Source organism: Lycium barbarum, chromosome 12, assembly GCF_019175385.1.
Source record: "Lycium barbarum isolate Lr01 chromosome 12, ASM1917538v2, whole genome shotgun sequence".
In the NCBI taxonomy this organism is placed as follows: Eukaryota; Viridiplantae; Streptophyta; class Magnoliopsida; order Solanales; family Solanaceae; genus Lycium; species Lycium barbarum.
Genome location: NC_083348.1, coordinates 95,598,671 through 95,626,604, shown reverse-complemented (window position 1 = coordinate 95,626,604; position 27,934 = coordinate 95,598,671). Strand labels below are relative to the sequence as shown.

The 27,934-nt window shown below is 36.6% G+C and overlaps 2 protein-coding genes across 9 annotated transcripts; both read right to left on the bottom strand.

Annotated features, from left to right (window-relative positions):
- Window positions 1–187: 187 nt before the first annotated feature.
- LOC132621755 (kinesin-like protein KIN-8B) lies at window positions 188–7,410 on the bottom strand. Of its 3 annotated transcripts, XM_060336138.1 has the most exons (16): window positions 7,148–7,410; window positions 6,989–7,060; window positions 6,789–6,905; window positions 6,554–6,642; window positions 5,724–5,868; window positions 5,542–5,637; window positions 4,965–5,056; window positions 4,557–4,658; window positions 4,295–4,441; window positions 4,072–4,222; window positions 2,906–2,968; window positions 2,587–2,823; window positions 2,010–2,114; window positions 1,814–1,927; window positions 970–1,566; window positions 188–813 (listed from the first exon to the last, which is right to left on the bottom strand). In XM_060336138.1, the coding sequence occupies exons 1-16, from the start codon at window positions 7,193–7,195 to the stop codon at window positions 520–522; spliced, it is 2,469 nt and encodes an 822-aa protein (XP_060192121.1). In that variant the 5' UTR covers window positions 7,196–7,410; the 3' UTR covers window positions 188–519. The 3 variants fall into 3 exon arrangements, with proteins under 3 accessions (XP_060192121.1, XP_060192123.1, XP_060192122.1); XM_060336140.1 differs by lacking the exon at window positions 5,724–5,868 and having other exon boundaries at window positions 5,542–5,606; window positions 6,989–7,410; XM_060336139.1 differs by lacking the exons at window positions 6,789–6,905; window positions 6,989–7,060; window positions 7,148–7,410 and having other exon boundaries at window positions 6,558–6,636.
- A 4,009-nt stretch (window positions 7,411–11,419) lies between these two features.
- On the bottom strand, window positions 11,420–27,840 carry LOC132623063 (probable starch synthase 4, chloroplastic/amyloplastic). 6 transcript variants are annotated; one of them, XM_060337766.1, is made up of 21 exons: window positions 27,645–27,790; window positions 27,175–27,514; window positions 26,528–26,575; window positions 26,396–26,420; window positions 26,227–26,305; window positions 26,003–26,131; window positions 24,969–25,173; window positions 24,496–24,630; window positions 23,911–24,015; window positions 23,600–23,698; window positions 21,753–21,882; window positions 20,454–20,504; window positions 20,248–20,358; window positions 19,804–19,913; window positions 19,448–19,724; window positions 15,898–15,984; window positions 15,485–15,556; window positions 14,048–14,161; window positions 12,855–12,916; window positions 12,653–12,749; window positions 11,420–12,470 (listed from the first exon to the last, which is right to left on the bottom strand). In XM_060337766.1, coding segments are annotated over exons 2-21 (2,058 nt in total). In that variant the 5' UTR covers window positions 27,177–27,514; window positions 27,645–27,790; the 3' UTR covers window positions 11,420–12,350. The 6 variants fall into 6 exon arrangements, with proteins under 6 accessions (XP_060193749.1, XP_060193745.1, XP_060193748.1 ...); XM_060337762.1 differs by lacking the exon at window positions 27,175–27,514 and having other exon boundaries at window positions 27,645–27,839; XM_060337765.1 differs by lacking the exon at window positions 27,175–27,514 and having other exon boundaries at window positions 19,448–19,616; window positions 27,645–27,838.
- Between the last annotated feature and the right edge of the window lie 94 nt (window positions 27,841–27,934).

The following is a 27,934-nucleotide window of genomic DNA, read 5'->3' as shown; positions in this document are numbered from 1 at the left end:
ATATTACAACTAAACTAGCAAACTAGATCTAATGACAGACTTACAAGTCAAGTGGTCTATTAACTAATAGACGATATCTTAGACTTTGGTGATCCAACATGCATTAACAAAATCTTTTTTTCAGGCTATCATCTGCAGAGCAGGACTTTTCAAGTTTCAATGACCAAGGATGCAGATGAACTAACACTTCCATAACACCTTTTTGTGATATATGAGCAATAGCAGAACCCAAAAACAGCAACGGTTTAGCAAATTATAGTTAGTTCTACAAGAGCCTCACAGGAAATTTGGACTCTGCCACTCACTTTCAACTCCTAGCAACTTCCATATACTCACATTACGGCATTATGCACAGCAGAACCACAAATACATTCTTTACTTCGTTAAAAGACGAATTAACTGAATGATCTATGCCAACTACTGGATCCACTAAATTGCTATAAAACCTCTAATACTATCTATATTATGTACATTTGGAGGGACAAATTAAACAAGGAATCAAATGAAAGAATAGAAGGTTTAAACAAATCTTGGTGGCTGAGCTTCAAGACTATTGGAACTAAATGAAACTTTCTTGGTTGTATCATAGGAAGGAAGCGTCTGCATATCTTGCAGGTTAAATTGCCCAAGTTTTGGGAGCACATTATTAGAGTTAAGCGAGGCAAAGTTCTGGGTTAAGGGGCTACTGTGAAACCGACCTTGCCTTGATACCCTATGAACCATCCTCCTCCCATGGTGAAAGTAATCGGTGCTACTAATTTCAGCATGGCAGCTTGGCCGTATTTGCTGCCTGGTAGAACTTGACCAGACATCCTACAAGCAAGATAAACGAGTTTAGTAAATGTATAAACCATAAATTGAACAGGAGAAAAGACATTGAGAGGCACAGTCGCTAAAATACACAGAGGGAGGAAGTGTGTGAATAAAAATAGATGTAGTCGTCAATACAGGGTTATTCAGAATGATTACCAGTGGCTGCTGATTCTGCTGCTGCCTGAAGTCCACATGGGAAGGTGTCATAGACATACCACTTTCACTGCATGAAGAAAATTGGTTTCTTGTTGGTGGATATGAACTACAAAATTCAGGAGGATCCCTATTAGGAACTTCATGAAGTGAAGTCCCATCTTTGTAACAACTTTCGTCTTCATTCAGTGGCATATTTTCTGATGGAGAGTAATCATGCACATAATACGAACGGTGGTCTTCGTCCCTGCAATGGATATGTGGTGGTCTCCGATTTGTCAAGGAAATTGGTGTAGAACAGAAGTATTGATCAAGTGGCACGTTGGCACCAAGTTGAAAAGTTGGCGGAGAGGAAGATAAAGTAGTATATGTTCCACTTCCGGTGTTTGGTGACTGTCTTCTATCAGATAATTGAATTTGGGCAGTCATTGTCCAGTCTTCAATAGTTATTCCTTGTTTAAGGGCAAGATCTGTTATCTGCTTTTCATCAAGGCCTAAACTTAAGAGTAAATTCCACAGATTCTTTTGTGCTTCCCTTTGATTGTGGATTATCTGATCTCTCATCGCTATTTCAAACTGAAGTTCAGTATTACCAATTCCCTACATTTATTGCAGTAAACAAATGAGGTTCAAATAATACACCAATGTGTAGAAATATTTATCATAAGCAATTCTGCATATTTTCATTTGGGTTTCGCAGTACTAGAGGTAGCAAACCAATATGAGTGGAAACATGGACGGGAAAATGCAGAACATGACGTATCTTGTGGTAGAAAGGGAACTGGAGAGTTGATAAATCTTCTTTGGTGGGATTAAACTAAATGAATAAAGCAAGAGTAAGCATTACCAGGAGCCTGTATTGACTCAGAACTCCCAAGTAAGTCTTATTTCCATTGTTGCTAATGGCTTCATCAATCATAGCTTGGAGTTCACACCTTCGCTTCTCATTTGCTTCAATTTCCTGCACAATTTACAACTCCTGATATGTTAAAAGAAAAACAGAGATTAGGATAATATAACCTACACCAGTAGTACTTAGCCACCTTCAGATAATTATTACTGAGCTCATCGTTGTCGCGAATATTATCAAGGATGACTTGGCGCCTTGCTCTAAGAGCCCGCACGACTGCCCCATCCTTTTCAACAGCCTGAAAAATTACTGAAATATCTAATAAGAAAAACATTCTTGAACAACTTAATATGATAATAGATCTTCAAGAGAGTTAGAAGTCATACAGAAGGAGAAAGACAGTATTAGTAGTATGATCCTTAGGGATTGAAGAACAAAATTCCAAAGCACATTGGATCAGGCAAGAAATAAAGGGATGAAATAGAAGCAAATGACTAAGCCCTCCACTTTCAAAATCAGAGTAGACCCGACCTTAGGGAAGTGACTCTCCAAACAGTTGTAGTGAATACATATCATAGGGAGCACTAGACATATCATAGAAACTTGAGAAGAAATTGAAGCTACTGATCTACCAAATATACAAATCTTTGTGTGCAATATAGGTATATGTTTGGTTAACACACGTTAAGTGCCAGACAGAAGCATATAGATGTTTGGCAAATAGGTGGTCCTTATATTATGATCAAGTTAAGAACATAATGATACTTAACCTGTTGTTTTGCAATTGCATCATCAAGATTCTGGAGTTCATTACGGTTGCTAATGTTCATCTCCTCTATCTCAAACAAAGCCTTCTGTAAATTTATCCTCTCGTGGACATTTTCACTGGTTTCATGGCTCAACGTGTCCAACCAAGAAAGCTCGTCATCTGAGGCTTTTTCAGTAGGCTTGGCAATTAGTTTTGTTTCTTTGTCGGCTAATTCCTTCCTCAGCTGGCTGACCTCATTCTATAAGGAAAAGCAGCTCTCCTAAACATGCATGATTTTGTAACGTCCAGATAAAATATGCTAAAAAATGTCAACTGCTTACTTGAAGGCTATCGATCATCCGTTGGTAGTCTGAAACATGAGTATTGATTGTGCCAATGTTTTTCTGAAAAGCATAACAATGCAGATCAGAACAGATGAGCAACATCTACTGGAATTTTGTATAAACTCGTGAAGATAACTCAAACAGAATGACAGATCAATATCCTAAGGCAATGAAACAGGCAACCGCTGCAGATTAAAGGACATAATTTGGAAAGGCAACACAAATCACATAGCATAGAAAATTTATGAGCAAAGCTAAAGTATAAATTAGTATATGGAATTTGTGGATTTATCCCAAAGAAATTCCAAGTTGATACCAAACTGAATCAAGTACTACGCATCCTGAATTGCATTCTAGAATCCCAATATAGTTTCAGCATTGTGATCAGCAGTAGGCTTATTAATGAAACAATTCAGTATCATCCTAAGTAATTCTGGGGGAAAAAGGCAAATAGAAGACTTTCAATTGGATGTCAATGCTTTAACCATAAGTCACACAGAGAGGATTGGGCCGTACCAGTAAGCAAATGTAAATGATCTTACCAAACGATCACAAAGAACAAAGTAGAACTAAAGGGAAGTCAATCGCGTGCAACCTCTATAGTCTATACCTTACCACAACCTTGAGATGACCCTTCACCAGAAGGATAGCTCCCTGAATCTGGTAAGGCAGTTAACTTTTGTAGTGCCAGGCGACCAAAATTTAATTTATCCTTCTAAAACTTCTCTTATCAGCTTCATCATTCTTCCTCCATTATTCTTCTTAGTAACTGCAATTAGTATCATTCCCTTGCAATAATGGAATACAAGGCCATCTTAATGCACTCACGCCATCTTAGTGTATTTATTCCATTGGATAAACCTCAGACTAGTCACCTATTGAATTTTACTTTTCTTCATACACCACCTTCCATCCATCCATTCTCTATCTCAAGGGTAACCATAGATATTACTTCTTTATTGCAAATTGCTAATCTCTGCACCTTAAAGCATAATTAATAAATGAAGAATATGTTCCCTTCAACCATGAGGAGATCATTATCATAAAAGATCGGTTCGACTTTGACTATGTAATGAATTGTACACTCACAACGAAACCTGTTGATCTTTGTAGTATGACTCTAGTGACCTTTGTTAGACTAGTATATTATACTGGATTCTAACCTGAATGTGTGTCTTAATTTCTTTTGCTCTGTCAGCATACTTTAAGGTATTCACAGTATGGTGATACTGATTGACAGCTGGTGATATGGTGGCAATCATTATTGTTTGAGAATTACCACTCAGCCCATCTTTCAGAATCCGTGTCAATTTGCTGCGAGAAGAATCAACTAAATTAGTTAACATTAGGTAAAAGACTTCACACCACAATAACCCATTCAAGTACCTGTTGCGGTAAGGAACATAAGCTAGACCCTTCTTCTGTTGTTTCCCCAGAGCATTTATGCAGTTTGCCAAAGCAAGAAGAGATCGGTTAATGTTAGCACCATCTCTCAATTTTTGACCTCCACTATTTGTTTCAGAAGCTCGTTCACTGTATCAAAAGTTTTGCAAATAACTATCACCTACCTTTTTCTAATGCAGGAAAAGAAGAAGAAAGAAGGAATTTTTTTTTTGGAAAATAAGAAAGAAGGAAATATTGCACAAACCTTCCAGCAAGATCCACAAGTGCCAATTTTCCTCTTATAACCTGATTAGAGTATTTGTCTCTCTGTTTCCTAGTCACAGTAATCTCCAATACTGCATGAGAGCTGCTCAGAAAATATCAGTATTTCCATACCATTACCGAGGTGATATGATCAACAAAAGGCAGAACTATCAAGAACCACCCCCCTTTCTTTTAGCTGTAATTACTGTCAGTGACTCATGTCTGATAAAGAATGGTAAGCTTCACTTTTTATGAACTATAGAGGATGTAAGAAGTCTGTGTCTAAGTCTTTTTAATCAACGAATCATGAAAAAGGAGAAGAAAAAAAAAATCAGTTTGCTGTAGAATGCTAACCAGAATTTGAGGGAAAATAGGAAATAAACATTAACAGAAAGTCAAGGTTACTCACCGTGATGAAGTTTCATTCACCTCTGTATTTTCTGTTTTTCGTCTGCTGTTCCCCAAATTTAAAAGCTCAAGGATTCTATCAGCTGAATTAACCTAATATAAGTCACAGGGTTAAAACAACAGGCAGAGATCTTGTATCACTGGAGCAAAAGCAATCAAAAAGTAAATAGTCATTATCTAAAGAAACGGTGAGGCCAAAGAAAATGTGAAACACATGAAGAGAGAATCACAACTGCAGGAAGTACATCTTTTCATGTCAGACCTAAACATAACTGGAAAACTAGGAAACTTGTGTTAAGAAGTATGAAGCAAATTGTTGTTACATACTTTCATCGTGTAGGTATTAAAAGACTTGGTGGACAGCATCTCGAAGGCACCAAGAAAAGAATATCATGATTATGCAGTAACACTTTAAGATCTGAAACTAGACCCACTGGACTTGATAAAGCTATTGATTTTGAGGAAGCTCTTTCATTGAACAAGAAAAAACGTTTCGTATCAGATGCTAAGTCCAATGATCCAAAATGTGGCAGTCCCTGGAAAAGATGAAGTATTAAAAAAATAACAACGGGACAAACCTTGATACATCTAAGGCCAGCAACCATTATTCCTTGCTCTGGATCCTCTCTGAGCTCCAAGTGACCTGCTGACTTCTCAAGTAAGTCATATATTACCTGCTTTCACCATATTTAGATATCAAAAGGCATTGCCTACATCACTTCAATCTAGAACTGCTTATACCATGCAAAAGACATCAGACCTCATTGTAGACTTCAAGATAGGAGCAAGTAACTTGAAACACATCAGAGCTTTTGTCATTCTTGATAAGATCAAATATCGTGTTAAGACTTAGAACCATAAGTCCAGGGTCATCTTTAGTTCCAACCATTGTATATGTTTTTCCACTGAAAATACAAACATTTGTTTAATATTAAGATTACCTTACAGAAGCACTCACAGCTCTCCAACTAGAATAGGAAAAGTAAAAACATAAACTATACGAAGAAAATAAATCAAGAAAGGCGGGCTAATAACTTCCCCATGTTTAAGGAAACCCCAGTAGAGACGCTCTTATTAAGCCAGCTAAAACTCAATAACCTGTGTCTTTCCTTAAAATCAGTAAAGAGTAATGTTTATTAGGAGATAAGCACCAACTAGATGCAGGAATAACACTCTTAAGTTTTTTATATGACAAGATCATTGATATGGCGGCCTAGAAGTAACTCATGTCTATAATTTCTATTCAAATTCAACATAAATCTTTATTAACCAATCTGACAATCTCTGCATTTCATTTCATTTATTTTCTCTGCACCAATCATCCAGTGTCACTAAATAAATCGAGTTTCTCATTGTATTCAAAATGATCATTGCTGTAGCATTTTGCATCAACTTTATCCACTCACCACATTGTTGATGGAAGATCAGACCAGTGGAACATGATGCTGACACATAGTAAATTTAGCAGTCAATTTTAAGAAAATTCATCCCACAAGGAGGTAGTTGGCCTATATCCTGACCGCAGGAAAATTCAAAAATGTACGAAAACTGTAGAGAGGTGAGATGTTCTTTATCCAATGTTGTATATACCTGCCTGTTGAACCATAAGCAAAGACAGTTGCATTCAGTCCTTGAATGACCCCAGCAATTGTAGACTGAATACTTGTCTCATAGACGCCCTGATTTTTATAGCATCAAAGTTTAATTAGCTACATCAAATGCAAAGGCATATACTGGCATCATGCATTAGTATGAAGGGGATGATAAAAATTCAAGGGAAGCCAAAATCTGGAAAAGAGAAACAAAGATAACACGAAACACTTGCCAAATTTGTGGATTTAGGTCCAAATGCATAATCAAAAGCATATCTTCGTTCTTTACTACGATTCTGTATACGATCTAAGTAATCCTTTGACAAGCCAGGATCCAGAATGACAACCTCCTACATTCATCATAGTTTTCGTGAATTACAAAAGATAACACTCACAATAGTGTCAATCAAATCAACAATGAATAAATATCTACCTTATCATTGTTTACTCTAACGATATCACGACCGCCTTCTCTATCAGTCAATGGCCTACATTTCACCGCTACCTACATTCACCATAACAATACAGAATACGCATATCAACAGTTGGCTAAACAGTTCATGCTAAAGTAGTCATGAATAGAAGACGTTACCGTAAGAGTAGTGGCTTTCCTTGCTGCCGGTGCTCTAATGCTTGGCATAATTGACTAACATTTGCCTCAACTATTCACAAGAATTTTATTCAATCCTATTTTCTAATTTGAATTCTGACAAGGAACTACACAGAAATTACTGACAATAAAATGCTTTGGTTATTAATCAACAAATACAGTTAGCACGAAAATCGGTAACCGCCGCAAACCGTTAAGTTAGATTTCAGCAAAGAGAAATAAAAATCTCTCGAGTGTTGAATGGAAAAATGTGACAAATATATGTATGTATGGAGATGATTTGGGGACAAAAATCAGTTGGGAAAATAGGAGGGGGTTTCGTTGAGATTATTAAAGAAATGAATTTGCATATGATATCAATGTTTGTTTTCGTTACATATTTCTTTCTTTTGACACACTAAATTTATTTCTGAGGGAACTGGAGGTGACCACCACACCGAATTTAAATGAGAATTTTAAATCAGTAAAATAGTAACGTGTGTCAATACATAACGTTATCAAAATAAAATACTCTCTTTGTCCATTAACTTGATACACCTCTTAAAAAAACATTTATTTTTATTTGTCCGTTATATTAAAAAAATTATTTTTCTTGTTTTACTTTTAACATTTATACTCATTTTTCAAATTTATTGAGATTATACTCCAATTAATATATGTATTATGCTAAAAATATATACTTCATTTAAATTTTTAAAAGACGTGCAAAGTCAAAAATAGATAAATAAAAGTGAACGGATGGAGTAATTAATAAACTGATAAGTTTACTATATCAAACAAAATAGATTCAATATTTTCGGAAATGCATTAAGAAATCATTATAGTTAATAATAAGAATAAATTAGAAAATAAATGATAAATTTTATCTTGATTTTTCAGACTAAGCAAGTAAAATTAAAAGTAGACATTTTTTTTAGTATAATAGACAAGTAGGACGGAGGAGTATAAATATATACGTGTAAAAGTATCCAATTACAAATGCATAGTTTAGTGGAATGCAGTAAGTGATTTTTTAAAATGTTGTTTTCATTAAATACGGTTATGGGATTTACCTTCAGGTGGATGGGGGAGGAAAACTCCCAACCTCCAATTTAGTTAATGATGGTGACCCTTGATCGTTATATCGATGTTATGTTTGGACTTTGATTTGAGACAGATAGGGTATTTTTGGATTTTTGTGGGACTGGAAAGACAATATAAAAAAGTTCTACATTGCTTCTTTTACAGGGAATTTGCTTTTTGGAATTATGTGGGGACACAGACCTTTTTGAGGTTGGCAAGGAAAACTTTTGATTATAAAATGATGAAAACTTTTTTGAAGCTTGAGAATATTTGAATTCAGACCTACAAGCCTTTATTAGTTTCAAGTTTTGAATCCACACAGATTTCTTTACATATAACAAAGAAAGGCGTGCGAGTCACAACTGCACATCGACGTTGCATTACACGCAAACATTGAAAGGGACGAAAAATTAGACTAAAAATCCAATGGATAGACGAGTAATCCAATAGATCATAGTTCTTGGACAATTCTAGAGCTCGTTTGGTAGGAGGTCTTAGCTTAAATAGTCATGGTATTAGATGTGTTATTTTTTTAGATCATGTTTGGTTGATATTTTTGGGCATGTATAACTAATACTTTAATACACCAAAGGTTGTACTTCATTCGTCCCATAATAAGTGTCACCTTATCCAAAAATACGCATATTAAGAAACTAATAATGCAATGTGAAGTTTACCAAATTACTCTTATATAATAAAAATAAATTACTTTTACCTTTTGATTAGAGCATGCACAAAAAGTAAACCTTTTAACATTGGGAATCCACAATACCAAGTTACTATGTGATTTTTTTCAATCATCATTTAGATGTTACTTTATTATCTAAGGATAGAATTGAAAAAAATTAGTCAATTTATGTCTTAGTTTTCTAAGGTGACACTTATTATGGGACAAAAAAAATTGGCTAAAGTGACACTTATTATTGGACGAAGGGAGTATTATCTTATCCCACCCCCAACATGGGATAACTTATCCATGAATAGCTTATCCATGGATAAAAAACTAAAATGAAAAAATTAGCCTTGTTTTGTTTCAAGAAACCTATAAAGGCCAAGCATCCAAGGGTATAATTGTAACAAATTATTTCTTAAATTTTAAAAATAAATAAATATTCAAATGGTAAATGGTATCTTTTGTGTTTAGTGCCATGAACCAAACACTCAACAAAAATAATCCCTGTATTACTAATCCATGTATTACTAATCCCTACATTACTAATCGCTGCCTTATTAATCCATGTATAACTTGTCTTTGAACCAAACAATCCCTGACACATTTTTCTTTTTACATCAGAAAGAGTGTTGTTTTGATTGCGATACATGTAACCCTCAATTTCAAAATATGTGCTTTTTAAAAAAAAAAATTGAGAGTAAATTTGATTAAGTATTTGAAACTAAATTTGATTAAGTATTTGAAACTAAATTAGATTAGAACTCATATTTAAAAGTTAAAATTTTAAATATTCAAAATCACATGATTTAATCAAAGTTCACACAATTTGAATTTCAAAAAATGAAAAGCGACACATAATTTGAGACGGAGGGAGTCCCTTCCTTTTTTTTTTTTTTTACTCCACATAGTTAATCAGATATTACTTATACATTGTGCTGCATTCTACCGAAAGCAGTAGATTGCTTGCTCGCATTTCTAATTTATCAAAATGTAAAAGTTGGTTATTTTTTACCATAGAGAAGAAGATGCAAGTGTAATGAAGAAGTAGGGTCGGAAGGTACATCTTTAATGAGGATCACTGACTCACTGGTCCCAACACAAGGAGAGACAAAACCAGAGGGACAATGAAGAGATAATTTTGGATCTAACTGCTCTTACTTAGTTGTACATCATCTGCAAACATGATGACTAAGTAGTACATCTAGCTAGCCAAGTGTAGAGGCATATACATGTACCGATATACATACTTTGAAACACTTCAAATGCAGCTATCCTCTTGTTTGATCTCTAAAGGAAATTATTCTGTAAAATTTTGGGTATATAAATAGAGGCACAAAACCCGCCTATGTTAGAATATTATAAATATCTCCCTCCGTTTCAATTGTTTTGATACTTCATCCGCTTAAAAAAGAATGACCTATTTCTATTTTTTAAAACAGTTAACTTTAAAGTTCCTCTTTAACTTTTAATAAAAGACTTTTGTGGTCACATAAATATTATGACATATTTAAGATTATAAATTTCAAATTATTATAGCCACACAAATGTTACTAGACGTGTGAGACTACATATTTTAGAAGTCTTATTTTTTGTACAAGAGTCAAAGCAAACAAATTGGAGAGGAGGGGACCAAGAGACACATCTCTGAAGTTTTACAGTTCTGCAAGTACTTCGGTCTGTGTCTTCCCTTAAGTGATATATTTAGCACATGACCAACCCAGCAAACTCGAACCAAGATGTGAATCTCGTGAGCCTTAGACTCACTACTCTTTTCCTAGATGTTTAAAATGGAAAAAAAGGTTATATTCGTTTGGTGGATCGTTTGTTAGCGGATAATAATTTCAATGTTGACGACACAGAGAATTGCTGCTTTACAGTCGCTTTCCATGTTGGGCCTACCAAGATTTATTTCAGTCCACCAACTTCACTATCAGTGCTGAAACTTGAAATGGCTAGCTAAAGTAAACACTAACACAGGCATCTCTGCAGAATTGCAGAAATAAAGACACAACGTGATTATATAGCAGCAACAAAGATTTACCATGTACAGGTACACCAGCTAAGCTCTTAAATATACTCTACAAATTTGAAATGCATCTACAGAGTTAGCGACCTCAAATTTCAAAAACTCTTTTTTAACTTTTTTTTTTTTTTTTGGCTGGAATATATGGTGTTACTAATCGGTTCTAATATATGGTACTACTTATCCTTGTACCTTAGTACCCCATCCGTCGCATTTTATGTGAAGGTATTACTATTTGGGGAGTCAAACAGTCCTCCTTTTACTATAATTTTCTTAAACTTTTTTAAAATGTATTGAACCATTAGCTATGTTGACTTATAGTACTTTTTTATTTTATAGTTTTCAAATATGTAAATTTAATTTTAAAATAATTGAAGAATCTATGTCAAAATTAAGTGTTTTTGACCCTCATTCTCTGAATCCTCCATATAAATTGGGACAGAGGGAGTAACATGTTATCCCATTACAAATCGCATGGCATGAATTGCATCAAGAATCACAACAAATGCAGATCAACATTCCAATCCATTGTCAAGCCAGCAAAAGAGTGAATTCTTACCAAATTGATAACATAACATATAGCATATAATTAAAAGGGCACAATGTTCCAGTGTTCCCCCAAAACCTAACTTAAACCAAATAAGAATTCACGAAGAAACTTCCTGCTCTAATGATAACAAGCTTGAAAATAAGATTAATCATCTGGTACAAAATACTGCAGGCCTAAAATTCAGAAGACGCTTATATGAAAATCAGCTGGTACAAAATCTGTTCAGACTGAAATGACAGATTTGCACTATCAGTTGTTGACACAAATGAGAGGGGGAAGAGCGAGTTTTGTCACACACCAACTAACATTATAAAAAAAGCAAGTTGTGAGCTCTGATAAGATGCAACAACTTAGCAAACTGCCTCTGAATATCAACTTAGCTAACCAGCGGAAAAAGAATGCCTCTAGTCTAGCTTAGACTTCTATTCATCCCAAAGAACGATGACATAAGTTGTCCTATACGCATAAAGAAGGGTTATAAGGCAAAGTAAAGGAAAATGTTCAACAACATTAACCTTCTCTCATTTCATTTTTTTATTCGTTTAATGTTTTCTGAATTTCTCTTTTAGGTGGGAGGGCTGGGGAACAGGGGATGGGTGTCATAGAAGAGGGGAAAGAGAGAAAAACCTATGTTTTTTCAGATATACTCCATATCAATTATTCATTAGAGAGAACATTCAATTATTTGTTAGAATGGGCAATGCCCTCACTTATGTCCGTCCTAATCTGTTGACTAAAACAATGACTCTAAAAGAATAGGCATTCTAATCATTTTTTCTCAAGTTAAAAAAAAAAAACCATCCTCTAGACTATATGCAATAGGCACCCACATGGCATGGACAAAGATATAAATACATGACTGTACAGAAAATCTACTTTACAAGTTCTTTATTTCTGCATATGCGGATATATGAATGTCACAGCACTCTGCATCCCACGAAAAATCCTTTGTCATGGCATCAACAATCTTCTTGTCCCATTTTGATGGGTTATTCTTCTGTAATAACATGAAATAAAGCAAGATTAAAAAGCCTGTTCTTTTTGGGAAGAGAAGTATTTACCAGGAGCAGGCAGCTGAATAAGAGTGAAGTTTTCTCATATTCATCAAGTCTTTCGGGCCCATGGGAAAGGGAAGGGGTGGAGAGGCTAGAACGACTTTCACAAGACTCAAGTACGTACAAGTTCATCAATTGCTTGGCTCAGGGGAATATTGGTGAAGTTATCTTTGATATAACCAGAGAATTTGCTGCCCTCAAGATCACGATCCACAAAGTGCCTGTTCATCCAGTAATTTGATGAAAAACGTGAACTTTCTCAGCAGGCAAGGAAATAACAAACCTTAGAGAAAGTTGTTTTTATTTTGCATTCATTGTTAACTAACCCGGATTTTCTGTCAGTAGAATTCAGTAGAATAGGCATAGCTCCATATCTCATGGCCTTGAGCTACAGACATATATAACAGATAAACATCAGGAGCATAAAAATTTCAGGATCTAAGAAAAAATGCAGACAGATTAAAATCTAATGACTCTAAAGAGAAGCAAATATGATGTCAATTTAAGTGTGTCATTAACAAGGTTCATCGATTAATTGTGGAAAGCAAAGAATGATGCATCTGTCAAGGGTGCTCATGTAATGATAGTATGTTTTCAAATTTTGAGAACCCTTCTTCACTTGTCCAACCATGCATCATACTGAAGCAAAATGTGCGGCCAATGTCTTCCATGGTAAATAATAATTCTTCAGCTTGCAGTCCTTTAGATAATGCCTTATATGAAACGGCTGAAACTAAAACTTGTGGTTCTTCGACGGGCAATGCGACCAATGAGAGTACAGTTGGTGGTAAATGCGAATCAAGTGAGAAACTGTCAGAAGCAACAAATATTTCTTCTTTTCATAATAGAAGGTTTCAGTATTTCTCAAGGAAGATATATACACTAATGTGTTGACAGAAACCTAATCAGTGAACCAACATGAATGCAAGAACATAATCAGCATGCGGATTATTTAATGAAATTCAGGTCTGTTCCAAGAGGTGCAATTGCAATTCATCCCATCGTGTGCCTGGAACAAAGGATCATTTAGATAAACTGGAAGTTGGTAATAAGCCTTCTTAGTATTTAAGGATGTCTTCTACTATGTAATATTGGGTTAGGCTTTTGTTTTTAGCTTTCAGTCTCTCTTTGTAACTTGAAGACAAGGCTTCAGGCTTTCATATCACTCCTATTTACTCCTTTGAATCATTAATAAGAAGGTAGGTCCGGCATAAGTCATACCCCCATGGGAAGTTGGTAATAAGCCTTCTTAGTATTTAAGGATGTCTTCTACTATGTAATATTAGGTTAGGCTTTTGTTTTTAGCTTTCAGTCTCTCTTTGTAACTTGAAGACAAGGCTTCAGGCTTTCATATCACTCCTATTTACTCCTTTGAATCATTAATAAGAAGGTAGGTCCGGCATAAGTCATACCTCCATGGTACATGGTAGTCTCTTTTTTCTCTTTTAATTATGTTATTTATATTTCCACATTAGTCCACAAAAGATTGCAATAGATGAGTTTTGCGGAAACTACTTACCGGTACTTGGAGTATTGTATCATCAAAAGAAGGGCATAGCATGATGTCAGATCCCGCAAGTACTAAATGTGCTAAAGCTTCATCATATTTGTTAAGGAATCTTGTGTTTTCATCCTGTGGTATTAAAAGATTCAACATTAATTTCAGTTCCAAAATCTTGTGTAATTATACTTTGCAATGAAGGTAATCATGTACACTGCATCTTTAGTCTAGTGTGGGAATGTCCATATTAGGATAACTTCAACATTGCAATACTGCACATAAAAGTACCAAAAACATAGATGTCATCTCGTTTCCACTATTAGGAAGAAGAATCACTTTAAGAGATAAGAATTCTGATGCAATTTGTTTCCAACTATGGATTTTGACTTCACAATTTAGTTATTCCAAACAACAGTTTCATCACATCTGCGGTTCCCAATTACAGGCCAAGCGACAAACTGGTCTCTGACCAGTAGCGGCTAAAATGGATCAGGTGAACTTAACATGTACTCCATTGGTCCCAAGATTTCAGTCCAGTTTGTCTTCTCAAGAGTGAACAAAATAGATCTTTGACTAAGGGTTTCAAATCTATTATGCTGTCAAATTTATGTGGAAAAAGTTGCAACCTATAGTACATTTCATGTAGTTTCTGATATCTAAATTTCATTTTCCAAGGAGTAAATTAATGTATGTCCAATTCATGATCACAAGAAGGTCGAATGACCCCTGAAAAGCAAACACAGACCCCAAGATTTAGGGATAAGGCCCAAGGGAGTAAGTAAACATTTTGCTTCTCCAGAGGGAAAATACTGTAAAAAACATAAAGAAAATGTAAGAAACTCTCAAACATGAGAAAGTACGAACTTAGGGCACAGTGGATACATGCAAGAAGAGGCATAACATGGCTAGTAGAAAATAATCAAAATATGACATGTAAGAAATACTATTGAATAACTACACCAGCAAGCTAACTCCAGTTTTATTTGTCAGAGAACTACACAAGAACACATAAAAAGAGAGGAAAATGGAGCATCCAGCAGCAACAGAGGACCCCTTATGGTTACATAACACAAGCATAACCCCTCCCAACATTTGGATCCATGGCATGAGCTAAACAGACAGCAACATTTGAACACGCTTTTACAGAACCCAAAAGCTTTTGACTCCAAACTTTCTTTATTCCTGTGAGTGAAGACCTCACGAAGACATTAGCCACAACCTTAGTACAAGGACACTGACAAGGTTTCGTTGAGATAAAGCTTGCGTGGTCGATCAGGAGTTGAATCATGGCTGAGACTTGGGCCACTGGACTACCTAATTGTCTCATTCTACCAAAAGTAGCTAGCTAAGTTCTTTTAAGTTTTCCTGTCACAATTACCGATATAACTAAATGACATAGGTGTTACAGGCAAGGTGAGGCACAAATATACCCTGATAAAGAAGGAATGCAATTACCTTGAGTTCCTCCTCAAAATATTCCATTGCCGTATTTAAACCAGGAGTTTGACCTGAGCCCATGAAGACAAACTGCACGCCGGCAATTAAAATTCTCATTGGTTAACAAACTCCAAAGGAAGACCAAAATAACAGCTACAAAACTTTTGGAGTAATTAGTGCTTTCTATATGGAAGTGTAAAACTCCCCGAAAACATCATCAGCAAAGCTACGACATCCAGAGACGGACATAAATAGAACCATGACTTATTTGAGAAAAGCAACAACGACGACGCCTCAATCCCAAACAAATTGGGGTCATCTATATGTTTCTCCATTTAAATTCATCTTAGGCCAAATGTACTACAATAAATAAGAAGTACTAGAATTTATTTTATTTGAGAAAAGCCACCAAGCTTATTCAGAAGAACGACCTGAACACCTCTCCTTGAAGCCATCCAAATAAGTGTCTTGAGGTTCTCCAGTTCAATATCAGAGATATCTGAGAAGATGCATCCTACCTGAAGATACATCATTAATAAACTAAACATATGCTGATACATTTATTGAACGCAATATTTTTTTTTGGTAAAGTAATAAAATTCATTAGTAAAACATCAAGAAGATGCAAGGTTACAGATGGGAAAAGCTGGCAGGCTTGGCAAAACCTGTAGAACAATCTAAAGATATCCTATCTCTACTGAACTAGAGAAAAGGAGCTGATAAAATCTAGAAAGTTACCCACATTGTTTACAGGGGCAAAAAAATGCCAACTAAAAAGACTAACTAAACACCTAGACTTTAGAGAGCAAATATGAGTTGAGATTCCTTCAAAGCATCTGTTGTTTCTCTCCTTCCATAGGGTCCAAAAAATTACTGCTGGGATCATTCTCCAAATTCTTTTAATGGATTTGTCAACTCTCCAGAGTATCCAGCTAGCATATGCATCTTTGATGTTGAAGGGCATTACCCATTGTAGACCAAGCATAGAGTAGAAGAAAAACCAGAGGCTAGCTGCTGCAGGGCAGTGCAAAAATAGATGGTTGACACTTTCATTGGTCTGCTTGCACATGGTACACATGTTAACAACTATTACACCTCTCCTTCTAAGATTGTCTTGTGTTAGGCATGCTTCCTTCAGTGCAGTCCAAGTGAAGCAAGTAACTCTGAGAGGCTGTCTGGTTCTCCATACAAGCTTCCAAGGCCAAACCTCTAAAAGGCTATTTTGAGAGCACCAGTTGTTGTAACATTCCTTCACAGTGAAAATCTTTTCCTTAGAATTGCCCCAGAGTATTCTGTCCTAAAAATCTGCCACCAAAGTACTTTGTCCCAAACTTTCTAATAGAGAAAGAAAATCATCAACTTCCCAATCCTGTAAGTTTCTCCTTAAAATTGGTGTCCAACAGTTGTTAACTCTATATTGAGCTAATGTTGCTTCTTTGTTAGAAGCTATCAGAAATAGTGAGGGAAATAAATCTTTTACTAAAGTGTCCCCAAGCCATTTGTCCTGCCAAAATCTGATCTTGAGCCCATTTCCAGCCTTGAATGAGACAGCCTGGAAGAATTCCTCTTGGAGACTACTGATGTGTTTCCATACTCCAACACCATGTGGTTCATTGCTTTTCTTTGCAGTCCAGTGGTCTTGAATACCATATTTAGCTTTGATGATTTCCTTCCAGTACCCTGCCTCATTTTGACCATATCTCCAAAGCCACTTCATGAGTAGGCTGTTGTTATGAAACTTAAGATTTCTAATCCCCAGCCCCCCTTGGCCTTTGGGTTGAATAACTGATTGCCATTTGACCAAAGAGAATTTATGAGTAACACTGTTACCTTCCCATAGGAATTTCCTTCTAAGCCTATCAATTTGCTTTAGAACTGAGGTTGGCATAGGGAAGAGTGACATAAAGTAAGTGGGAATGCTGTCTAGGACACTTTTGATGAGGGTGAGCCTGCCACCCAATGAGAGATATTGCATCTTCCAAGTGGCTAGTCTTTTCTCCATTCTTTCAATGACCCCACTCCATATCCCAGATGATTTGAATTTAGCACCCAAAGGAAGTCCCAAATAGGTGGTGGGAAAGGAGCCTGTTTTGCAGCTAAGAATATCAGCAAGAGCTTCTAGGTTGGTCACTTCATTCACTGGATATATAGTGCTCTTACGCATGTTGATATGAAGTCCAGAGATGGCCTCAAAGATCATGAGGGTAGTGTTGAGATTAGAGACCTGCTGACAATCAGCTCCACAAAATATAAGGGTGTCATCTGCATAGAGTAGATGAGAGACTGAGACTGAGGTGGAAGGATTTCTGCCCACTTGGAACCCTTGAATCCACTGAAGTTCTTTGGCCTTTGCTAACAGCTGAGATAATCCTTCCATCGCAATGATAAAGAGGAAAGGGGACAATGGATCCCCTGCCTGAGTCCCTTTGAGAAGAGAAAAACCCAACTGGACTTCTGTTCACCAGAATTGAAAACTTCACTGTCGAAATACAGAAATAAATCCACCTTATCCACCTTTCCCCGAAACCCATTTGCTTCAAAATGTTGACTAAATAAGCCCAGTTAAGCTGATCAAAAGCTTTCTCAATATCTAATTTGCATAGGATCCCAGTCTCACCACTTTTAATTTTCCAGTCTAGCACTTCATTGGCAATCATAGATGCATCAGTGATCTGTCTATTCTTCAGAAAAGCACTCTGCTGTCCAGAAACTAAGGAATCCACCACTTTTCCGAGCCTCTTAGCTAAAATTTTGGCCAGCAATTTGTAGACACTGCCTATAAGACTTATAGGCCTATAATCTCTAAGCTCTGCGGCCCCTTTCTTCTTTGGGATAAGAGCAATGAAAGAGGCATTGCATGATCTCACCATTTGGCAGTTCTGATGAAAGAAATTAAAAGCTGCTAGCAGGTCTGCTTTGATGAAGTTCCATGATTTTTGAAAGAAAGCCATAGTGAAACCATCAGGGCCTGGAGCTTTGTCAGGGGCACAAGTCATGAGAGCTTCTAAAATCTCCATTTCGGTGAAAGGAAGTTCAAGGTCCTCTTTATCCACTGTGTTGAGACTTGACAGACCTTCAAAGACAGCTGAGGGTCTCCAAGATTCAGTTTCTTTGTAAATTTGTTGATAGTACTCCAGAATACCATCCTTGATCCTTCCTTTGTCTTCAATTACTTCATCCCCTATTTTGAGTCTGTCAATGGTATTGCCCTTTCTATGAGAGTTGGCCATTCTTTGGAAAAACTTTGTATTCTTATCCCCCTCTTTCAACCATAAACATCTTGATTTTTGTCTCCATGAGATCTCTTCAGCGGTTGCTATTTGCTGAATTTCAAGTTTGAGATTCAATTTGAACGCAATATTAAATTTGAACAACAGCAATGATGTCCTCATCTGGACACACAACAGATGGATGCCTTAAAACAAAGCAAGTTATAATCAAGAATCTATAATGGATTTCAGAGAGAGCAAAAGACGCGCACATCAAATTGCATGTCACCAATCTTCCATGGAATAGTACCTAGCGAAAATTACCAAGAGGAACCATAACGTTCAGAAAGAAAATTTGGTTTACAAGTTCCTAAAAGGCATCCAATAGAGTAAGGATATAAAATTTACCAGCAATGCAGACATTTTACCGAGTTCTATTAAGGACACCTCGGTTTTCCTTATGGAAAGCACAGTTCAATATCATTCATACTACATGAAACTAAAATCATCAGTAGAAAGTGAAGAAAATGTCTGTTTTCAAATTTCCAGAAACTTCCCCCCTCAGCTACTTCGTTCTTCTAACTTCAGTGGTACTTTCTCATATAGTACAATATTTTGTCCCTTGATTAGTGGCAGTATATCATCAGGCAGACTGACCTAGACAATCTCATAAAGAAGAAGCTAAAAGAAGAGATAATCTTTGAGAAATCCCTATCCATAGTGTTTGGTTATAGACTTTTGCAGGTAAATCTTCAACCAGAGTAAAACCTACGAGAATAATGGATGCTTGCTCCTGCAACCCCAGATGCTGCTGCAACGAGACTTTGCAGGTAGATTTCCCCTTCATATTATCTGCACTGTAGTTTTGTGGAAGAAACTTATCCACTGAAGGATCCCAAGCTGAACTGTCAAATCCAGGAGGAGCAACTACTAACTTGTCCCTACAATCAAACTGTATTAGCAAATGAAAACCTAATAAACACCAGAGAAGAAACAAACCTAAGAGACTACTGATCTGTTGCAGCAAAGCAAAAGCATCTCTAGAGCCTCTAGCAAAGAATAAAACTTGCCAACGAATCAGAAATTCATACTAGTCCTAATTGTAAAATGTTGAAGAGGAACACATACTTGTGTATGGTTAAGGTGGGCTCCAGACCATGAATCGTAGCATTAATTATCTGCCCTTTTGTTTGCATGGATGACATTATAATAACTTTATTGGAGTAAACAACTCCAGCCTGGACGAAGACAAAGGAGCAAAATATTACATGATGCCCACTAAACGAGCTCAACTTTAGCTAAACATAATCCATTTAACGAGGAAACCAAAAGGCAAAAGAAAACAAGAATTTTATATTTATAGACAAATATAAATGAAAAGCGTGGACGGAGATGTCATGTGCCTGCTTTCAAGTTCAAAATCTCTCCAATTATCATGTGCAGTAAAATATGGAGTAGGAATCCCTTCTAATGGACAGATATTCCACTTATGTGACCCTACGGCATCCGGTAACTGTGCAGTCAAGCATCCAATGGCGGCAAACAGTTAGGAGGTCAGAAAGCATCAAATACCTTCAAAACATTGACAAGATGGGACTTGTGGTTATCTTGCAGACGGTCAGAACGATGTAGTCCGTGAGGATCAAGCCCACATAGGGCTAACTTTTCAGGTTGCTCTACACACTGTCACATATGACCTTTAGAGATTGTCAAGAGGCTTGGTACATTTCAAAGCCATTCTAAGAGAAATAGTCAAGAACACATAATGGGGCTCTTGCCTGAGACTCCAAGCTTTGGCATGTCAACATTATCCTGGTACCTTCAAGTCCCTGTACATTTGAGAAGGACGAAAGCATCAACCACAATGCAGAGAGAAAGCTAATTTTGACAGAAACATCAATCGTCATAGTTTTTGCCTAAGAAATAGGGAAAAGGGTCAAAAATACCCCTCTACTTTGGAAAAAGGGCTAAAAATATCCTCCGAACTTATTTTGGGTCAAAATACCCCTCTCATCCTTAAAGTTCTCAAATGTACCCCTGTCTTGACGGAAATTATCCCCCAAATAACCCGAAATCATTTTTTAAACCCGCTCCATCATTTAAACCCGACCCAACTAAATAATAACCCATAAGATCCCTTGTTGAAAGATGAATTCTCGAGCACTTATGGAGTATCATGCCAAAATTCGGGGGATACAAAGTGAAGAGATTTTTTGGGACTTGAGATTCAGAAGAGATTTCCATGATTGGGAGGTGACTGAATTTCAACAATTGCTGGATTTGCTTCATAAGCAAGGCATGCCAGTTGATAGCCTCGATGGTATGAGGTGGGGTTTAGAGAATAACAGAGTATTCTTTGTTAAGTCCTTTTATGAGAATTTTGGTTAGGGAGGAGGACGTCTTTCCATATAATTTGCTACGGATACTAAGATGCCAAGGGAGGTGTGTTTTTTCACTTGGTTAGCCACTAGAGGAGTGATCTTGACGGTGGAAAATCTTAGAAAGTAGAAGGTTGTTTGCATCAGTTTGGCGTTACATGTGCAAGGAGGCGGGCGAGGATGTGCATATTGTTCTACATTATGGTCTAGCCACGAGATTATGGTGGGATATTTTTAGTTGGTTTAGTATCTCATGGGCGATGCCAGGAACCGTAAAAGAATTTATGGTCAGCTGGAAGAGTGGGAGAAGACGCATTAATGTGGGTTGTTGGGAGAGAGAGAGAAACGGGAGAGCTTTTGAAGGGGTAGAGATGAGTTTTACTCAGGTCTCAGTTGAGGAGTAGTCTCTGATCCCTTATTTTCTCTTGGAGCACCCATGTAGTTGCTTGTTGTATAGAAGATTGAGTGTCATTTTTAAAGAATCATATATTTTGTAGACTCTCTACTTTTTGGGTATACATCTTGTATACAGCCGATTTTGGCCAATTTATTAATGAAAAAAATATTTACTTCATAAAAAAAAGGCAATCAAATGGCTCCACGTTGAGAAGAAACAGAGTGATGTCAGATCTATACAACTAATAGTAAACATGAAGTAAGAAGTTTATCATTGTTGAATGCAAATGCTACGAAGTGAACCTGATTTACAAAAACATCCCAAAACAGTGGACCAACAATAGATGTTTCCCAGTTGTGTATATGAAGCACATCCGGCTGCTTTCCTGCTTTAACTATATAATCCAATGAAGCGCGAGAGAAGTAGGAGAATCTGCCATCAAATGATAATTCAGAGGAAAATATATGTCACTACTTGACAACTGAAGAATTAAAGTTAACCACCCAAAAATTTAAGCGCATGCAGGAAGAATAGATCACAAAACGCCACTAAATACAAGTGACTTAGTAACTTCTTCAAACAGCTGGCCGGCTGCATTGCAGAAAGATTGGGGTGGGAAAGAGGGAGGGGTCGAGGTGTACACAAATGCACTGCCCCACTAGTAGCTGTTTTTTTCTAATTAGACTATCAGATCTACAGAAATACACCTATGCTTGAACAAGCAACCATCCAAACAGCACTTTATTCTCAATAACATGGTCCTCAAGTCTTCTATTGCCATACAACCTGGACAATTCTGTGATGAACGGAGTATGTTCAAAGTCTTGATACCTTTATTTGCAGTTTTTGGCGTCATTTACTCCAAAAAATATCATAAGGATTAGCCAGAGAACAATTTAAGCAATTTTCCAGAAATTATACCTTGTTGATAAAGAGGAATTCAGTAGAGATAGTTGAATCTGATCTAAGTTTACCATGATACAGCCCCAACACATCCAGTCTAATCAAACAGAAAAGTATTCAAAAGCTAGCCTCAAGCAATTAGGAGTTTGTTTGGGGTAGAAATATAAAGAAGTTCGGCAAAATTAAACAACTTTGCAGAGAAGTCATTCTCTACCTGACTTCAGCTCTAAACAACAAAAGAATACTAGCATTTTTCTATCATTGCTACAACTTAAAAGGAGCTAACTTATTTAGCATTAACATATCACATTGGATCTTGACCACATTTCACAGCACATTCTCTCAGTATGGATGTTACTATTCTTTAGAAGTTTCTTAGATTCCATAGATGTTAGTCAAGCAGTTATACAGCAAATAAATCAAATCTTTAGCATGATCAACTGATTCCTGCCCTCTTCTAGTCAATAAGCTGTCAAGCTTTGGTTAACGAAGAATAGTGTAACCGTGCTTCTCAACATTAGTCCAATATGAATTTCTCATACTTTTTTTAGATCAGTGGTTTAGACAAGTGGGAAGAAAGAGAAGATGCAAAAGAAACCAATTGAAATTCATACAACATATTAGGAGGATATCTCTGCATTTGAAGTGAACTTTAGAATGCTGGAAATATTGTGTTCAAATTATTATTAGATACTAAACAAAAAACTGGTGTCTGGAGTATGTTGTTTATTAAAGTCCTTTCCAGTTAGAGTCAAGCATGAAGCAACCTTAACCAAAATAAATAGCTCATAATAAGAGTTGACCAACAACATCATGAAGTAATCCAGCTGAAAGGCTGCATTCTGAGAAGTTTTCAAGTTCTAATCACATTTGATATCAAGAGAGTGTTCCAAAACAGACATATACTTGAATCGGATATAAAGACTATGCATAAGAACATATTAAGTCGAAGACATGCATAAATAAGCGCCTTCAGTCTTTAAAAAGGAAGAAAGAAAAAAAGCAAGAAATACGGAATAGTTGAGCATCAAATGGTCCTCTTGCTGAGAGAACGGGGAAGTACATGTTAAGCAATCAATCTAATACACATCAAACCAAACCAGTTGGGATCAGCTTGAGAATAATGGGGAAAGTAAAAAATTAGAAGAAAAGTTTTAGGAAGCTAAGAGTTTGAGGGGAACAATAAGAAGTATGAAATTCTTATCCTACTTCATTCAATTGTGAGGTAATCTGAATAGTTACAAACCGTTCAAAATCATTTGAGTAGCCATATATGTTCTCACGGCTGAAAAATGATGAATAGTACAGAGGTTCTATGAAAGTCACTCCAATGCCATAGACAACCCTGTGTAACAATGAATGCAAGGTTTACTGCAGTTAGTGTCAGGATAAAGTTTGATATAAACAGTGTGATGTAGTTTAGACACCAACTCCCCACTCTCCAACTGTAATTATCCATGTTCTTCCAGTTCCCTGACAATCAGCCTCACCCCAGAAAGGAAAATAGATCAAAATTTTATTTTTTTTGAACTTAGAACACACTAAGCAGAAACTCACCCAGTCCAGATTCTGTTTCCACGCTGTTGACCATTAAAGTATGAATGGAACTCCGCATCAACTTCTCGTAATCCATGAACTTCATTTAAATTTAAGCTAGCATACCTGTATTAAATTTATTCAGCAGAATCCATGAACTTCACTTATCTAAAACGTCTTATGACTAAAACAGAGTAAACATGAAGAGGCAGCAGGCACAAGTAGTATATGAATGAGAACACCACCTATGCATAGATACATAGTTCATAGAAGCTGATGAGTGCTAAACTAATATATGTCTAGAAAATTGGTGTAACGAGATCAACATGAATACAGGTGTTGGTTCTCCTAGAACTTAGCAGAGAGCACCTTTAGGTAACTTACGTAACAAGTTAAATTGCATCCTAAAAAAGAAGATAATCGAAATAGATCTTTAGTTCCTTTAAATAGAGTATACATCCCATCTCTTTTCATCTACATCTGAATCTAAATTGCTTTTTATAATGGCTCTTGAGATGGTAGTTCAAGAAAAGCATAAATAAAGAAGTCGCAAGTGCAACCTGTAACCCAACCAAAAATGAGAGTGGCAAAAATATTCTTGATTACTTGGGTAAGATAACCTCGACCAGATGTCCCTTTCTTTGCAAGGCGCGAGATAAGCCGGTCACATATAGTGCCAAAGATCCAACTGAGACCAATGGTGCCATTTCAGTACAAATGTGGATTATGTGGTAACCGGACCTGAACATCAGAACAAAAAGAAGAATAGATGAAGTCCAGAAAACTCAATTGTAATAAATTATCTAGCACTAATGCATCAGCATATTGCTGTTAAAAGCAAAACAAGCTGATTGAAAATTTCAGGTCAGTTTCACCTTCATGATTAAGACAATTTTAACAAAAAATAGATCACTAGAACTAAGTTTAATCCAAAGAGAAAATCAAGCAATAAAGTATTTGGGTGAAAATTGTTAAATAAATACTTCTGGAGCAATTAAACTTCTGCCCAAAGTTTGCTTCTAAAGTCATACCTTCCGAATTAGTCAACAGATTGGAGAAACACATTGTTGAAAACTTACTTTCTACTTTTCCCAGAGAAGTGACGCAGCTCTACCAGAAGCTCCGTATCCTGTTTATGCATTATCTCAGAGAAATAATCAGCTATACTAACATTTGAATCCATGATCAGCCTTCTAAACTCTGATGCCTCCTTGCTGCCAATCAAACTGGTAAGAACCATAGCGTCTATCCTTAATAGTAACTCGGCGCTGATTGAGAACTTATCTGTTTCATGAAACCACCAATGAGCTCTTGGTTTTATCACATGCAAACTCTCCGGAACATGTGCCAAGAGTCATCAAATGGACTAGGAAGACAGAACGAGAAGATACAAAACGTACAAGAAATTGGATTAGAAAATGCATACTAAGTCGAAGAATCTGACCATTATATCTGCAACCTAGAGCATGTTACGGGAATCACTTTATACGTCCTAAATGGCATTTGGACAGTCCCTTTTTTTTTTAACTATCAGACACTAGTGTTGTGTTGAAAACTGAACGGGATAACAAGACACAAACTTTTAAAAGTTGGGGACATACGACATACGATTACACATCCTGCATAACCTAAACCTAGCACTTGTAAAGTATCAAAAGAGATCAAAATGTACTTCATCAATTTCATATATTTTCAACATATTTTCTAAAGATGGAATACTACTTTCTTTTCCTAAAGAGTGGGAAACTAGAATATTTAGTGTCTTTTGGTGTCGAGTTGAGGGAGTTGCCTGCCTTTTTACTACCATATAGAAGTATGCATTCAAGGCCCTTTTTGGGTCATCTATCTGAGGCTAAATGCTGAAGACAAACTTTTGGGGATAATCTCATTGGTCAATTGATGGTTCTACTGGAGGTGAAAATTTTGGGTAATAGATTGACTGAATTTTCTGTATTTTTTGTGGTAAACCCTTTTGGTCTCAGTTGACTGAGATTGCCCCTCTTATTGTGGGTTTCTTTGACTGTTCACGTGTAGGATATTGTGTTTCTCATTGAAGGAAACTCTGTGATAGGTCCTGCAAAAGATAAAAGGAGAATGGAAGTAGTACCACTACCTTTTCTTGTATTAATCAGCTTTGCTTTCTCTAGTTGCTCGATTCGATCAAGCAATGAAATTTTCTCTCTTTTTACTCTATCAAGCTCTTCCTTCGCCATGATGCGTTGCTTGTTCAAGTACAAGATATCTAGATAAAAGGCATTCGATAAAACACAATAAGAGGATGTATTACACAGGTACTACGTAAACTCGGACGGACAAATTGCATCAACAATAACTTACTCTGTTGAGCTTCTCTGAAAAGTTTCCAAATGTCAGTGCCTTTCTCTTCTAACTCACCACTCCTCATTTGTGGAGTATTCTATAAAAAAGAAAACACGAAAATATTGTAGTAGATGAAAACACGTAGTAAAGCAAGACTGAAGCCACTGAAAGAAAAACACTGCAGTACCTCATCCCTATTGTGGTTTCCCAACCTAGGTTGCAAAACAATGTAGTATTTTAGTTACAATAAACAGAAAAAAAATTGTCACATAAAAAAACTAACTTAGATGGTAGGGGAGAAGGATGGATTCGTGCTCACTCCAACTGGAAAGGTCCACTAGATGAGCCATTACTCTCTGCATTCTTCCTGAAATAAGTCAAACAAAACAATTTTCAGCCCATTAAATAAAGATACTTTGTGTATTGAAGTGGACGAACAGTCTCTCTTTTTGCCCGTCTTTTGACTTAATATTTAAATGACATATGCCGCAACACCAAGGCAACTCAAAAAGGCTCACAGAACCAGCCACCATATAGGGCCGGAACCCAACAAAAGTTGAGTTATTACATGGGGTAACTGGGACGCATTTCCTTTTGCCCATTATACAATATGTACAAGATGAACAAGGATGAGGGCATGGAACTCGTACTCAGCATTTAATTAGAACACAATTTCTAGCTCTTCCGCTCATAGAAAGTTTAAATTCTCCAGGAGTTTGCCACAAATGAGATTATGGTCACTGGCTTACAGGGTTAACTAGAACGTGGAGCTCTTTCTGCACCCATTGAACTTCTAAGATCTACCATAAGTTTTTAACAACAAAATAAACATAAGGGGTACGGCTTTGCTTGGAGTACATGGCGGAACTAAAATAATTAATCTTCAGCGAACTATGATTGAACATAAATACTGAGGCCAGGACCATGAGACTAGAAAGGTAAAGGTCAGAAAGCACAGTTGTCTACATGACAATAAATGGCTCCCCCGCTAATCATCCACCAATAACACTACCCGGTTTACCTACATCATAAATCTGTAGGTTTCAATTGATGCTTCTCAGTTCTTTGGAATCCAATTTGCTTTGACCATAACCGAAAAGGGCTTGTAATGAAGTGCTCCTCCTGCTACTGCTAGTGTGGCATATGCTGCAAGCAGCCTTCCTCTTGCATTTCTGCAAAGAGGCCATTTCCACGCTCCCTCTCACCTAGCAATGAGCAACTCTACCGGGCACCAAGGCCATTTTGAATCATACAGGTGGCTAAAAGAGCAACTTTTTCCTAATTTTCATTCTAGAAAAATATTTCCCTGTTATGAATAGCACAATTCCTCTTACAATTTGGAGAGAAGCAAGTAAATTAATGGCTTAAATAGGCAAGAGAAAGAAATAGAATCAGAAGGGAATCTAATGAGTAAAAAAAAAAAAAAAATGCATTACCCAACGCAAGAGATGAGTGAAGCTCGAAAAGGTTTGCCATTAAGCGGAGAGGAGTTGCTGAATTGAGGATGAGCATGAGGAGCTTTGGGGATCGATAAACTCGAAAGCATCACTCTTGTCCGTTTCCTCACAGAGAGACGTGAATAAAGGGGTCAGGTGGAGATTTTGCTAGTTTTTAGAGTCAAAGTGTCACATGATTTTGCTCAAAATTTAATCAGTAGATGACGTTAGTAAAATGACCAAAGACTCCTTCCTTCTCTTAACTGCTTAAAGCGCCTTCCATAACTGTC

Excerpts from the sequence above, each read along its gene's own strand:
- LOC132621755 (XM_060336138.1), bottom strand. The coding sequence starts at position 7,195 with ATGCCAAGCATTAGAGCACCGGCAGCAAGGAAAGCCACTACTCTTACG. Across the intron at positions 6,643-6,788 it reads GACCTAAATCCACAAATTTG|GGCGTCTATGAGACAAGTAT; the intron begins GCAAGTGTTTCG and ends TATAAAAATCAG. Across the intron at positions 5,869-6,553 it reads GCTTATGGTTCAACAGGCAG|TGGAAAAACATATACAATGG; the intron begins GTATATACAACA and ends TTGTATTTTCAG.
- LOC132623063 (XM_060337762.1), bottom strand. The coding sequence starts at position 27,754 with ATGCTTTCGAGTTTATCGATCCCCAAAGCTCCTCATGCTCATCCTCAA. Across the intron at positions 23,699-23,910 it reads GGAAACAGAATCTGGACTGG|GGTTGTCTATGGCATTGGAG; the intron begins GTGAGTTTCTGC and ends ATTGTTACACAG. Across the intron at positions 19,914-20,247 it reads ATCTTGTCAATGTTTTGAAG|GCTGGAGTTGTTTACTCCAA; the intron begins GTATTTGATGCT and ends GTCTTCGTCCAG.